Raw genomic sequence first — 13389 nt, forward strand, 5'->3', positions numbered from 1 at the left:
AGACCACACTCTGGCCACAGGCAGAGAAAGGGAATCCTCTAGCCTAAGGGAAATCAATCTCGTCCTTTTAAAGGGGAAAGGGATGCTAGAACTTCTTAGGACTAGCTTACAATAGAGTGAAATTACATATATCAGTCAAGCTTTCAGAAGGGTTTGTTTGGGTTTTTTGGTGCTTCTTAAAATTATTTTGTTTTGTTTAAAGGAGTCCTATAAAATTAGGGAGTTAAAATGCAGTATGCACAACATTTTAAACCTGTTAAGGCACCTGAAATGGTCTGGTGATCATTATCAAAACAGGTAAAGTCTTTCGTATTCTAGTAGTTACTGTTTACCACAAAATTAATCAACATAAACTGCATCTGTATGAGACTGTTTTATTAAAAATACATATCTTCTGTTTCACATAAAAAGAACCAACACTGTAACTAAACACAATTTAAGAAGTTGGACGGGAATTACTTGAAAGAATACAGGTTCCTGTAATCCCAGAGCACCCAACCTTTGACTGCATGAGCCACAAATTAAAATCTGTGTTCAAGACCAAGAGTGCTTGTCCTGCACTCAGCAGAGTGCTCAGGAAGGTGCAGATGATCAAAGGCAGGGGTGCTAACTGCTCCCCAGAGGCTGTTTGTTCCCTGGCAGACACATGCAGGATACATGTGTTGTTTTCTTCAAAACAGGAAGGCCTGTCATTTCCCAACCCTGGAGCTGGGCACCATGGCAACCTTAGCAAGAGAAAAGCTGACTCAAGTGTCACAGGTTGGCCACCTCTTTCTGTAACAAAGGAAATACAGCACAGCACTTCCAGATAGCTTCACTTGGGATCCAGTAGAAACATTAACAGCACTGTTGAAAGAAACTCAGCCGTGCTTTGGTGATACAACATGATGCAACAGTCTTTTTGATGGGACCTACACTGGAATCCAATAACTTCTGGATCTCCGCTTTTCGTAACTCATTCATCTCAGACTTTTGGAAAGACACAATTTTCAAAGCAACAAGTTATCAGCTTAGGCAGCAGCAAATACTCATTGAAAGTTTTGTGCATAAAAACCAAAGTCGGAATACAAAAGAGCTGTCAGAGACATCTGCTATTAAAGTGCACAGAAAACAACACTGGCTGCACTTACTTACATTCTTGTAGAAAACACTTTGCCAGGATGCCATTCTTGTTCTGGAGATGCTGAAGATTCAGCTCCTTTTAAAATAGCCAAGAAATCTATTGATCATCTCTCCAAAACGATCAAAATGCTTTGTAAATTCAAGTTCAAAAAGTGTATCAGACACTGACTATAAAGTAACATTTACTGACCAACTCATAACTTAAGCAAGGCACAAAGAAGAAAAGACACTGAAGTGACGGGGAGACAAGCTGATGTGAAATCATAAACCAGTGGCCCCCTTGCTTTGATCTTACAAAGCATCCAAGGACATGGGCAGCTAAAACAGCAACAGCATCTATGGCTGGGCAACCAGAGTAACAGTAAAGCAAAGCTCAGTTTTGAAGAAAAAAAGCTGTCTTGCACATCATTATACAAAAGAAAAAAGATACTTCATACTGTCATACCTTGTAAACTTAAGAAGGTATTAAACTCAAGTAACTTTAGAGGCCTATCTCTTTAAATATTCTTTATCATCTACAGTGTTAATTCCTTAGACTGCAATTTAATGAAGCACTCTGCAGGGAAGGACTGTTGTTTCACTGACTGCTGAGAATTTATGACAGAGATCGGCTTCCTCCCTCAATCCACTGAAGTCCAATGTCTATCAGCTAAATCACAATGATTCCTCTTAACATAGTTATTTAACAGAACAAGATTTGCCCAGCACAGTATTTGTTCCCACTTCTAATACCTAGAAGAGGAAACTAACTGATTTTCAGGAGCTTGGATGATTTTTCAGAACTGGAATTAAAGAACTTGATTTTTTTTAGAAAAGCAAATTTATTCTGGAATTAATGAAATGCAAATATCCACTAAGCTCCAGAATGCCACCAATCAAAACAACTTTCCTTACTGGGATGACATCTTAAACATAAGATCTCAATTTGCCAAAATATGAAAGAATCAAATACTTGCCTTAATTATAGCACTCTTCAACTCACTGTCATCAAATTTCCAAGTAATTTCAAAGCCCACATTGAAGAGCTATGATTGTTAGGGCTCACCTGCCACTCTGCATTTTAGAATGAAAAAAGTGATTTAAAGACATCCCAGGCTGGGAATTTACAGTCCTTCCTCATCCTTGTAGAGCTACAAGGTGAAGCTCACAAGTTATTCAAAACCTCATCTTACAGAAAATAGGAATGGGAAACTTTCTGCAGTTGAGAGGTGGCAGCAGAGGAAATAACTGGATTTCAAAATAGCTTAATTTGAAAGGTGTTGAAGAACAAGGCTGAAAAGGTTAAGCCTTAATCACTAATTAAATAGCAATGGTGTGAAAAGTCCAACAACCATAAAGATCAACTCTGAAAAACACACAAGCTCATTGCTACTTGTATATACATTTTTTTTTAAAAAAAATCTAGATTAAAAAATATCTCCCCAGGGATATAATCCCCTTCCTAGAGAGATGTTGTTATAGCTTGTGTACAGTGTTCCAAAAAAATCTCCCATAGCCTTCAGAATTCTTCATGGCTTTCCTAATCTGTTTTGTAGTGTGACATTTCTCTCCAGAACTGAACACTTTATATCCTACTTGAAAATCCATTTTTAAGAAGGCTTTCAAATAAAACATTCAAGCTTCTAAACAGAATTCTTAAATACTAGTGGTTTTTGTTTTAATCACAAAATAGATCTAATGAATTTGCTAACTTAGTAAAAGAGACTAGAAATAAAATTCGCAAAAAACTTCTAGCCTCCAGTAATTCACAAAATGCTATTACAGCACAAAACAACATTCTTAGTTAAATCAGTTTTATTCCTTCTGATGGCTACTTTGAAAATAAAGGGTAATTTGGCATTAATTCTGCTAGAGAAGTTCCTAAGCGAGTAGCTTTTAGTGTGTGCAGTGAAAAACAAAGAACAGTGCACAGAACTGAATTAGTCTGCCAAATACCCTTTTCACATATCACATCATAAAATATGTGTGTCTAGATGAACAGGAAACTCAGTGAATCTCCTGCACTCAGTTCCACTGCCTGCATCTGGATAATACGTGGGTGCAAGGGTCTTACAACAGGATCAGCATCTAGTAATAGCTTATCAAATATCTAAGGGGTTCAAACCTGCTTTGATGTCAGTAAGCAAAACAACGGACAGATACTGTTGTTAGTGTACTGTCCCAGCATTAGCAGCAATTTTGTCTGTAATGAGCTGAGAGTTAAAAAAAATAAAACAAACCAAAAACCCCCAAAACCCAAGTTGTTCAAGAAGTAACAAACAGACCAGAACAGCAATGAACTTGCTGAATGTGGATCTCCGTTGCTTTGCGCCCTGGGAAACTTGACCTTACAAAGGATTATGCTCAGTGCAGGGCAGCGGAGAGAATCAAGTCTGCAATTTTCATGGTTTGAATGAGCACAAGAGCTCAGCTTCCAAGACTTTGTCTCCTTAAGATGAATGTGTCACAACAGGAATGTCAAGTTCTACAGTAGAGAGGCGGGAGCGTGCGGAGTAGGGCTGCGAGGCATAGCTGTGCATACTGGGGGCGTGGGAATAGAGGGGCTGCCAGAATGGGGAAGGGAGGCTTTTGCATGCACAGTACCACAGGAACAACAGGATGGAGGTGAAAAACAGACCACCAGCGCTGGCAATGGCAATAAACACAGAGATGTCAAAGCTAAAGACAGGCTCATATTTTCTGTTCAGATAATTGTTATAAAAAATGACCCAGATGGACGGAGTGAGACAAATGGCACAGGCAAGCAAGAACAAGAGGCCAGCCACGAGATGGCAGCCTGCACTGTTCACAAGGCATTTGGCCAATTTGACGTTTGGCACGGTGGATACAAAGGCTGTGTTACACATGCCAATCATGCAGAGAAACAGAGCTGAGACAGCAGTAAACATACTCAGAGGAAGGGCAAACTGCAGAACACGCAAATCCAGCTGATCGACAGCAGTGTACCACTGTGGGTCATAGATCACACAGTCTCTGCTCCCATCAAAGCGAGCACACTTAATCCAGAGTCCAGTGTAAACGGTCACATTCCTCTCATTCTTGTTGTATGTGTACAGTCTCATTTGCCTCCAGTTTGGGAGCAGAACTGCTGCAAGGAGTCCGGCTACTGAGGCTGTTCCACTGAGGAAGGCCAGTACAGTCGCTGCATGAACATCCCGGCAGCCCATGTTTGCCCACAGAAGTTTTTCCTGCAATTAAAAAGAAAAATATAAAAGAAAATCAGTAAGTGAAAGTTTATGGACACAGGCCTAACTATAGTTGACTAATGTAATAAATTTACATGGCAGCTGGTAGGCACTAACTCTGTGGCACCTTCTTTGTCTGACACACTTAAGACAGCAGTAACACTACCACATTCACGCTTTAATGAAACATCAGATTATTTCACACTGTTGTGACTGCTCATCTGACAGACTGCTAAATTCACTGTGTTCAAGATAAAAAAGGAACACATTTCATTGTGTGAGTCTACACAGCCTTTCACTCTGTGTCACTGCACGGACTTTGTCACAGAGTCCAGGAGAAGAAGGTGTATCACTGAGTGAGCCTGATTTAAGTTCACCTGTCCTCAGCTGGCAGCTCCCTCTCTTCAGCCCAGATGTAGTATCACACTCTATGTTCAGTTCTACCACGCTGTCATGTGAGTAAAAGGGAGTTGCCTAAAAGCCACATCATTAGACTGGCATGGAATGCATATGTAGGCAGCTATACACATTTTATATAGGCCAAACTGCTGAGAGAGCTGGGAGCTAGTGGTGGAGGCTCTGTTGAGTAATTTACTAGGAATTTTTTAAAAGCAACTGACAGTTCTTCCACACTACTTTTGCCTTTCAAAACCAACTGTGCAAGCACACAATTACAGAAAGCAGGCAACTTTTCACCTTTCACATTTTCCTTTTCAGACCTAGTGTTGAAGAATACTGCTTTCATTTCAATATGACTGTCTGTGTCCCTGGTATCGCCCCTTGCCTGCAGAGCTCCTGGGAAACAGTCTCAATGATGGGTCTTTAAAAACCAAACAAACAACAAAGAAAACTAAAGAAAGAAAAGACTAGAGTTATCCCTTCTCTGCATGCTCAAGACACTTTAAAGAAGGCACTGAGCATTCACCCTAGTGTGTTCTTGAAGCTGGACACTAAGAATTATAGTACCTAAAAATGACCAGATACTTTGCAAATTGTTACAAACTCCTCCTGAAATCTCTTCCAAATCATTATACTGCAATGTGCATATTTGTCTAAAGTCATAAAACACTTTAGGTACCAGAAGTTTTACCTAACACATATACAAGTAACTGAGTATCTGTATTGCAGAAAGGTTACAGACATGGCTGCAACCAAAGAGAAACCTGGATCTGATCCCCCGCTCTCCTTCTACATCTGCAAACATCAAATGGCCAGGGAGTTCCAGTTTTCAGATAAGGAATTCCCATGTATACTGGAAACAGACTAAAAGCAAGCCATATAGATAGCTAGCACAATTTGTGTAGTAAGAAAATATTAGTCATTTATGTTATACCATCTAACCCTGAAGGATTGCAAAGGAGTGTGGGCACCATTTAAGTGCTGATCATACTCTTCTTTAGAAGCACCGGTGAAAAGAAACAATGACAACAACATTTATGCTAAAAATGTACCTTATTCATCAAAAAGATGGCATTATGTTGTTGCTAAGAGTAGCTGAGTGTGGACAACCTACTGTTCTCATGGCAGTAGCCTTTTCAGATAGTGGGTCATTAACAGGATAACCCCTGGGTAGGGGGACCTCAGACTTACTGCCACCATAATTGATTTAATATTATGCATAACCTCAGCTTCAGTAAGGTCAACACAATCAACTTGCAAGAAAATGGAACTTATAACAAATGAGCTTGAGGGGTAAATATAGCATCAAATTTTGTTCTCCTCAAGTTTGATACTTTTGCTTTTTCATAAAGAGCCTGCCTTTACCTGGATAAAACTTCCAGGTAGGAATGCCCTGCAGATAGGGCATTCTCCAAGACAAAGCTCTATGAGAAGCAGTTGGAATTAACACATGACTGACCAGCTTCAGAAACCCACTGCTTCTGAAAATTCATTTACAATAGTAAATTACTGCAAATAAGTAAGTTATCTATGATCCCCGCATCAGGGGAGACTTGTCCCATCTTGCAAATACTGCTGGCTATAATTATAGCTACATTTACAGATCCCTGATTAAGACAGTAACAAAACAGATGTTGTCTTAAATGGATCCAGTACTTACCAGCAGCGTGTCCAAATCAAGAGAAAACTTAGCAACTTTTAGAAGTAGAAAAAAGGGTCTTACTGCATCTAAGAAACAGAACAAAAAAGAGTCAGCATCACATTTGTCTCATGCAATTTCAGCAACAGTGTTTTCACTGCAATTGAGAGATTAGGAATATCAGACATGTTTGCATGAGGTCAACACCATTGTCTTTCTACAATTCCCTCTTATTTAAAAAACAAAACTCAAACTACTTTATTTTTCTTCCTTTTTTTCCCCAGAGCTTCTTTTCTACCTACTTGTCTCAACAGATAAGAAAGGATCATAAAACTCCCTTTCTTATGAGTGTTCTGAGGAACAGAGATGTTCACACTCTAAATTTTATGTTTCTAGCAAAAAAATCCATGTAAAATCACACTGAATGATTATTTCAGATGTTAGGTTCAAGGCTGTGCTTAACCAGCAGGGAGGAAGAGGTGCAATCATCATTTAGTGTCAGAAAACAAAACACAGGCTCTAAATTGTTTATAAACTTGTGGTTCTCTATTCCTTCCTGGCTTCTACACAAAGATTTCAAGGAAACATGAGAAAGACAGGAAATACAGATGATGCCGTTTCAATGGCTGTCCAGCTTTCCCAGAGGAAGAGAAAGGATCCTCTTGTGGATTCTCTTTACCCCCATATCTGAGTCCCAAAAGCAACTATGCAGGTCATAATAGTAAAATCACTTTTCCACTGGACAGAGTCAGACCTACAAGTGTGTCATGATGTGACTGTTAAATGCTACAACCTAAAGGTGAGTTTGCTGGACTAACATGTACAAGGACAGAATTTATTCTAAATTATCTATATCAAAACATGAAATATTATAAAATTCATATACACATAGGCTCCTGGGATGCAACACCAAAGAAATTCTGCTATCAAACTATCTAGCCAAGAATGAGACCTCACAGCACACACTCATGCATCCCAATTTTTTCATTGAGAAAGTGGATCTCCAAATCTGAAGCTCTCCAACATGGATTGCTATGGCATATAATACACTGAAAATGCACACACCATCAGATTAAGCATCCCTTCGGATTCCCACTACCAGGTCCATCAAGACTGCTACAAGTAGCAGTTAGGGCAAACTAACTGCATCATCACGTTCCACTGCATGTGGAGACAACATGTCCTTTTTTCTTTTTAAGTTTGGATCTCAAAAAAAGAAAAGTATTACTGCACAGCTTGGAGCAGCAGCTTTGTTCACTAACATTACTGACTAATTTTCAAGCTCTCTGAGCACTTCCCAGGCACTAAAGCCAAGATAAACACACAGACTTCCCTCAGCAGGTTCACGCCCATAAACAACCATAACAACCGTAATTAAGTGGAAAATTAGTACAGGCAAACAAAGCTGTGAACGAGAGCTGTGCCTAGCTCAGTAGTCCCTCCCATTAAATGATGAAACCTGTGGCCACCAGCTGTTGTAATAAACAGATACAGAGCAGCTATGTAAATATTCCACAATACCCAATTCTGTAGACATTAAGTTTTTTTCCTCTGTCTGTTTAGTCCATCTGACTTTATTGTCTAACACTGGTGGTGCATTCCCTTGCATGGCCTTGAGAAGACCATGGTCCCGGAGCCACTGCAGTTCTGTAAAGCCCTGTAGAAGACAGGTCACAGTATAATTGATAAACACAATTTATAAGCAAATGGATTCTCTAACTATCCACAACAGCATTAGCAGTTTAAGGTTTATTATGAGTTTTGGATAACTGGCCACCAAAAAGTAAAGGCCAACAGCTCTCCTGTTTCAAGGCAACCGCAAGAAACTGCTTCAGAGCCAGTGCCACTACTCATTTGGGTGTTTTTTTTTTTTATTTCTGGAAATCAATCACGCAGTTCCAATTCTACAAAACTCCTTTTAAAATTAAATCCAGATATACTGGGTTAGAACTAACGATCCTAGCTCATAGATTAGGACTTCCAAGAAAAACCTGGAACACGGGTAATTATTTTATCAACTGATTTGGAAAGAGCAGAAACAGAACACACGGATTCCGCCCGAAGAGCACCCTCGACCCCCGCCCGCGGGAGCGCTCGGAACCTGCTGCACTGCGATGCCGGACTCGCAGAGGGGAACCGGGAAGGGCCGCAGGGATCGGGATCACCCGGGCCGGGGGCCCCGGGCAGCTTCCCCCGGGTCGCCGCTCACTTCCCGCCGCCCAGCCGAGGCTCCATGGCCGCTGCCCGGCCCCGAGGCCGCCGCTCCCGCCCGGGCTCTGGGGAGGCCGCGGCCGCGCGGGCGTTGTGGGGCGGAGCGGCCGCGCCGCCGCAGCGGGCCCGGCCCGGCACCACAACTCCCGGCGGCCCCCGAGGGACGGCCCGGGGCGGCCCCTCAGCGACCGCCCGCGTCTGTGCGCTTGTGAGCGGGAAAGGAGGCAGCTTTCCGGCTCCTGGCCGAGACAGCCGGGACTTTAAAACGTATTCTTCCAATACGCCAGCTGTCCGCAGTCAGAGGAACCTGACTACGGCACTCTGCTACTGCCCAAAGCGGCCAGCGGCGTTCAAGCCAAGCTGGTTCTTTTTTTTAAACACACGCCCACTCCCTTGGTTACGTGCGAGATTAACACCAGTGTTCACGAAGTCTGACAAAAAAAAAAAGTTATTTTCGAGTAAGAGAGCAGCTGCGGCTGCGACAGGGCAGAGGTGGGAGGCAGCTCGGCGAGGCAGCTCCTGCCATCACACTCACCTCGACAAGGAACTTGCCGTCACCCCGAGTCCTGGCAAGGGTGGTGCCCGTCCCCTGCCCCAAAGACCTCACGGGGACTTCTCTGCCAGAGGGCAGCCAAAGCCAACGTGCACTGATGTCTGCGCTCTTGCAGGTGGCTGCTGTGAGGAGCAGCTGGAGCAATTTGTGGCATTTTCAGTGCAAACACATGCTGGAATCAGGGATGAGAGCGCCTAGAGGGGTAGCTGTGGGAGCATCTTGCAGCACAGGGATCTTTCTCTGGGCAACATCCAAGCACATCCCAGCCTGTTGCCCGGTGTGCTTTTTCCAAGTGATGCTTCCATGCTGCCCCGTCTCCTGCCAATGCCCACAGTTTCACTTTCATTTTCACTTCCAGGTCCCAGGAGCCCCACTGGGGCGGGGCTTGTTAGCCAAGGCTGCAGGAGGGACACGCTGCAGCCTTTCCTCTACCCAGGAGCGCTTCGATTCACGTCAACAGAGGACAGCCGCAGCATGGAATCATGCAATCACTAAAACTGGAAAAGACCACTGAGACCATCAGGTCCAACCGTTCCCCCAGCACCGCCAAGCCCACCACTAAACTATGCCTCCATATGACACATCCACACATTTTTTGAACACTTTCAGGGATGATGAATCCACCACTTCTCTGACAGAATCACCAATAGACCATATTGCTCCAAGCCCTGCCCGACCTGGCCTTGACTACTTCTAGGGATGGGGCAGCCACAGCTTCTCAGGGCAACCTGTGCCGGAGTATCACAATAAATGTTACACTACTGCTTTCTCCTTTGTTTTATCCCATTGCATCAGCATCTCCCAGCCTGCAGAGCCCTCAGCTGGCAAGTTTTATCTCCCTAGGTAAATGCTCCTAAACAGAGTAACTTCAAGCTCCCCTGTGATGACTGACCCAGATCAGGCCTCTCGTTGCAGCAGGACATTGCCCCCACACCCAGCTGGCACAGGGTTTTGGCAGGACTTTCTTGTCTTCCAGGCCCTTCTGGCAGCACTTAACCAGTGCCCTCCCAGACTTCCTGGCAGGGAGGACACAAAACAGACCCCAAATCCATATGGGGCTGACTCAATTCCTTAGCTACAGCAGGCTGGACAGGCTGAAGCACTCTCTCCAGCATGGCTGGATGTCCCAGGTGGCGGCTGGATTCTTATCCCAGGCAACTAGCAGTAAGACAAGAGGACAGTCTTAAACTGCACCAGGGAAGTTTGGTTTGGAATGAGGAGGAAATTCTTTACAGAAGGGGTTATTAAACATTGGAATGGACTGCCCAGGGAGGTAGTGGAGTCACCATCCCTGGAAGTGTTGAAGGAAAGACTGCACGTGGCACTCAGTGCCATGGTCTAGTTGACATGGTGGTGTTGGGTCATAGCTTGGACTCGATCTCAAAGTCTTTTCCACCTTGAATCTGTGAGTCTGTGAAATGGAGTATTAAAAATTGACAGCCTACACTTAGCTTTGGTGAAAACATATTAGCCCCAAACACAGTAAAACTAGAGGAAAATCAGAACAGGAACCAATAACAAAGATAAAGGAAATGTATGAGAAACCATACCTTTCTTCCCAGTGACTGTTTTAACAAAATTTAGAGAAGCAGGGTTTGATACACATACTTACAAAACAGGAGACCAAACTAAGAAGCCTTTGATGTATTCAGTCTTATTTTGCTTTGCTATCCATTTAATAGCTTTGAAGTAGAAAACACCTTGACAATAAAGGAATTATATTTTTTAAAAAAAATTAAAATGTAAGTGTGCCTTTTGTAATACAAAATCTAGAATATTAACTATTCCCCAATATGTATAGATCTGTTTAAAAGCAATCATTTTCTTCACCAAAAAGTAACATATACCCAACGACTCCATAAAAGGAAGGAATCACATATAAAGCCTGGAAATTTGGAATCAGGATTTTTACAATTAAGAGGACTACAGTAGGCACCAGCAGGTGTCAAAAACCCCTCCAACATTACACATCGGCCTTGCTTTTCGTGCTTCTACAAGTAATTTCCTTGCAGCCATTTATTTGTGTTTTTCTTTAAATTCTTAAAAACAACAAAACCCCTACAATTCAATGCCTGTCACAGTAGCAGAACTGTGCTACTGTTCACCTTAGGAACACCAGACCCTGGTAAATTTCTCCATGAGAAATTTCCCTTTGTGTTTCTGATGCCTATGGCCAAAGATGCAGAGTGGTTGAACTTGCTCCTTTGCTACCTATGAAGGTTATGTTCCCTCCATTCATCTCATTTGGCAAAAAATATTCCAGTTGTTGAGCTGTGCTTTGAGTTGCACAAACTTTGGTCTTTACTCTGTTGAATAGGTAGCCAACATAAATCAAAAAAACTTGCCCTTTTCCCCAAGTACTCTACCCAAGTGCCTAAGGAACAAATGGGAGGGAGCAGGGAACTCTGCAGTGATGGTAGAGAGATCAAATAAATAGAAGGCCTGCATAGCAACAGCTTCATGTACATAGTAAAAATATTAAAAGGTGTTGGATCCCTCCAAGAATTCTATCTTCTATTCATTTTTTCTTCTTGGGAAGTTTGTAAAAGTAGTAGTTTCTTTTTCCGATATTCTTCATTCTCCCGCTCTGCTTCCTCATCTATGGATTTTCTTATATATGCTTTTAGTTCCTCAATTCCTTCTCCAGTATATGTAGATACAGGAATTACCTCTTTGAATTCAAGTGTATTTGCAGGAATCATTTCTTCCTCTAGTAAGTGTAAGAAGTCTGAAAAATCATATTGAAAGAGTTAGTACAATCCCCAAATTCTGTATCACTACAAAGCCCATAAAATCTCATTAGATATAGAAAATAAACTTTAATAAATCATAGTAATAAACATAACTGCAATTAGTAAACACATATTATTTGTTTAATTAGTCTTTTAAAAAATAGCGAAAGTCTCAGAAGACAAGAAGTATCATAGCAGTTATACTATCCTTAACGCTGTCATGAGAAGACACTATACACTTCCAATGAGTACAAAGAATTCCCAAGTTGTAGAATATGGGAGATCAGTAGTGTTCAGCCTTTCTGGTTCTTACACACTCCAGAAAATAGAAAGCAATTCACTCCAGTGAAATTGCAAAACTAAAGTAAATCTACACAGACCTGCGCAGAATTTTCATGTGTATATACATATATAATTGTATATATGTCAGTGTCTGTAAGGGGACCTTCGATGCAGGTTACTCTTATTCAAGACACCTAAACTGGAAACTTACTCTCCCATCTCATAGTTGGGAAACATTGTCTAGGATATCTCCAGTTTATTAAAATCCTTCCCCAGCAGTGAAACCAATACAACTACCAATGAGTATACACAGAGCTCTAAATGCAGGAAGTGATTTTAAAATATATGTTCATATAATAAATTTACTAGCTGATTTCACTTTCAAACAACTCCTTGCCAATGCAGAGTTACCCAGTGAAATCTTAATGCTACTTCTGTCAAAGGTTATTGTTGAAATTTCATTTACCCTGAGGATTCTGTAGTTGTGACATAAGTTCATTCAAGTTATCCTTTGCACAAGGCAAATCCATTTTATTAACAGCGAGAAGTGCGGGCTTTGTTACAAGTTCCTCTTTGTACAGCTCCAGTTCCTTAAAACAAAAGAAAATTCACCTTAATAAGTATTTGTAGTTTAAAAAGTGCTACTTCAATTTTACATGTCCTCTCTCATTTGTTTAATTGCCTAAATAGCCTTTCATGCCTAGACAGCTGTGAGACTGACTTGGGTGCTCACGGCTGATATACTAAAGCAGTCTGATAGAAGAGAATAAGTGATTCAGTCATTTTTTTGCTCAAAGACAGATTTCAGGTAAACAGGCTAGCTCATTCTGAAACAGCCTCTTATTAAAAGGATAGTTTTTGTTTTTGTTTTTTTTTCTGATACCCACAAGCACAAAATCAATTTCAGAAAAACTTCAGACCTATAAAATGTATAAGAAAATTCTTGGGAAAGTTTTCTGATTCTTAAGCATTTTAATGGACTTCAATTAATATCAGAAAATCACAATCATGAATAAACTAAAAATAAACAGCAATAGCTGAAATTCAGAAGATTCATCAACTTAAGTCACACAGAGATGAATCTGACATTACATGATATGTATTATTTTAATCAGAAGCATAGTTAAGAGATGGAAACAGTGAAAGTTTGCAAAGCTGGGGCCTGATGTCTCACCCCTCTTAGGCTGTGCAGTCAGGGTATCAAGGCAAGTATTTAACTACACACATGTACTTCTGCTTCCTAAAATGATACCAGACTGGGGAACT

The 13389-nt window shown here is 41.5% G+C and overlaps 2 protein-coding genes across 6 annotated transcripts in view; both read right to left on the reverse strand.

Annotated features, from left to right (window-relative positions):
• Window positions 1-356: 356 nt before the first annotated feature.
• CLDN12 (claudin 12) lies at window positions 357-9145 on the reverse strand. 3 transcript variants are annotated; one of them, XM_029961915.1, is made up of 4 exons: window positions 8556-8592; window positions 6367-6436; window positions 4013-4310; window positions 357-1198 (listed from the first exon to the last, which is right to left on the reverse strand). In XM_029961915.1, the coding sequence occupies exons 3-4, from the start codon at window positions 4287-4289 to the stop codon at window positions 1131-1133; spliced, it is 345 nt and encodes a 114-aa protein (XP_029817775.1). In that variant the 5' UTR covers window positions 4290-4310; window positions 6367-6436; window positions 8556-8592; the 3' UTR covers window positions 357-1130. The 3 variants fall into 3 exon arrangements, with proteins under 3 accessions (XP_029817775.1, XP_017931317.1, XP_029817776.1); XM_018075828.2 differs by lacking the exon at window positions 8556-8592 and adding an exon at window positions 9092-9145 and having other exon boundaries at window positions 357-4310; window positions 6367-6434; XM_029961916.1 differs by having other exon boundaries at window positions 357-4310; window positions 8556-8623.
• A 1599-nt stretch (window positions 9146-10744) lies between these two features.
• The window catches only part of CFAP69 (cilia and flagella associated protein 69), a 53903-nt gene continuing 51258 nt past the window's right edge, over window positions 10745-13389 (reverse strand). For all 3 annotated transcript variants that reach the window (XM_018075620.2, XM_018075619.2, XM_018075618.2), the window contains 2 exons: window positions 12590-12713; window positions 10745-11837 (listed from right to left, as the gene is read on the reverse strand). In XM_018075620.2, the coding sequence (XP_017931109.2) occupies window positions 11617-11837; window positions 12590-12713 (345 nt within the window). In that variant the 3' untranslated portion in view covers window positions 10745-11616. The remainder of the gene's footprint in view (window positions 11838-12589; window positions 12714-13389) is intronic.

This window comes from Manacus vitellinus, unplaced genomic scaffold (genome assembly GCF_001715985.3).
Source record: "Manacus vitellinus isolate BGI_N305 unplaced genomic scaffold, ASM171598v3 scaffold_3_pilon, whole genome shotgun sequence".
NCBI lineage: Eukaryota > Metazoa > Chordata > Aves > Passeriformes > Pipridae > Manacus > Manacus vitellinus.

Excerpts from the sequence above, each read along its gene's own strand:
- CLDN12 (XM_018075828.2), bottom strand. The coding sequence starts at position 4,289 with ATGGGCTGCCGGGATGTTCATGCAGCGACTGTACTGGCCTTCCTCAGT.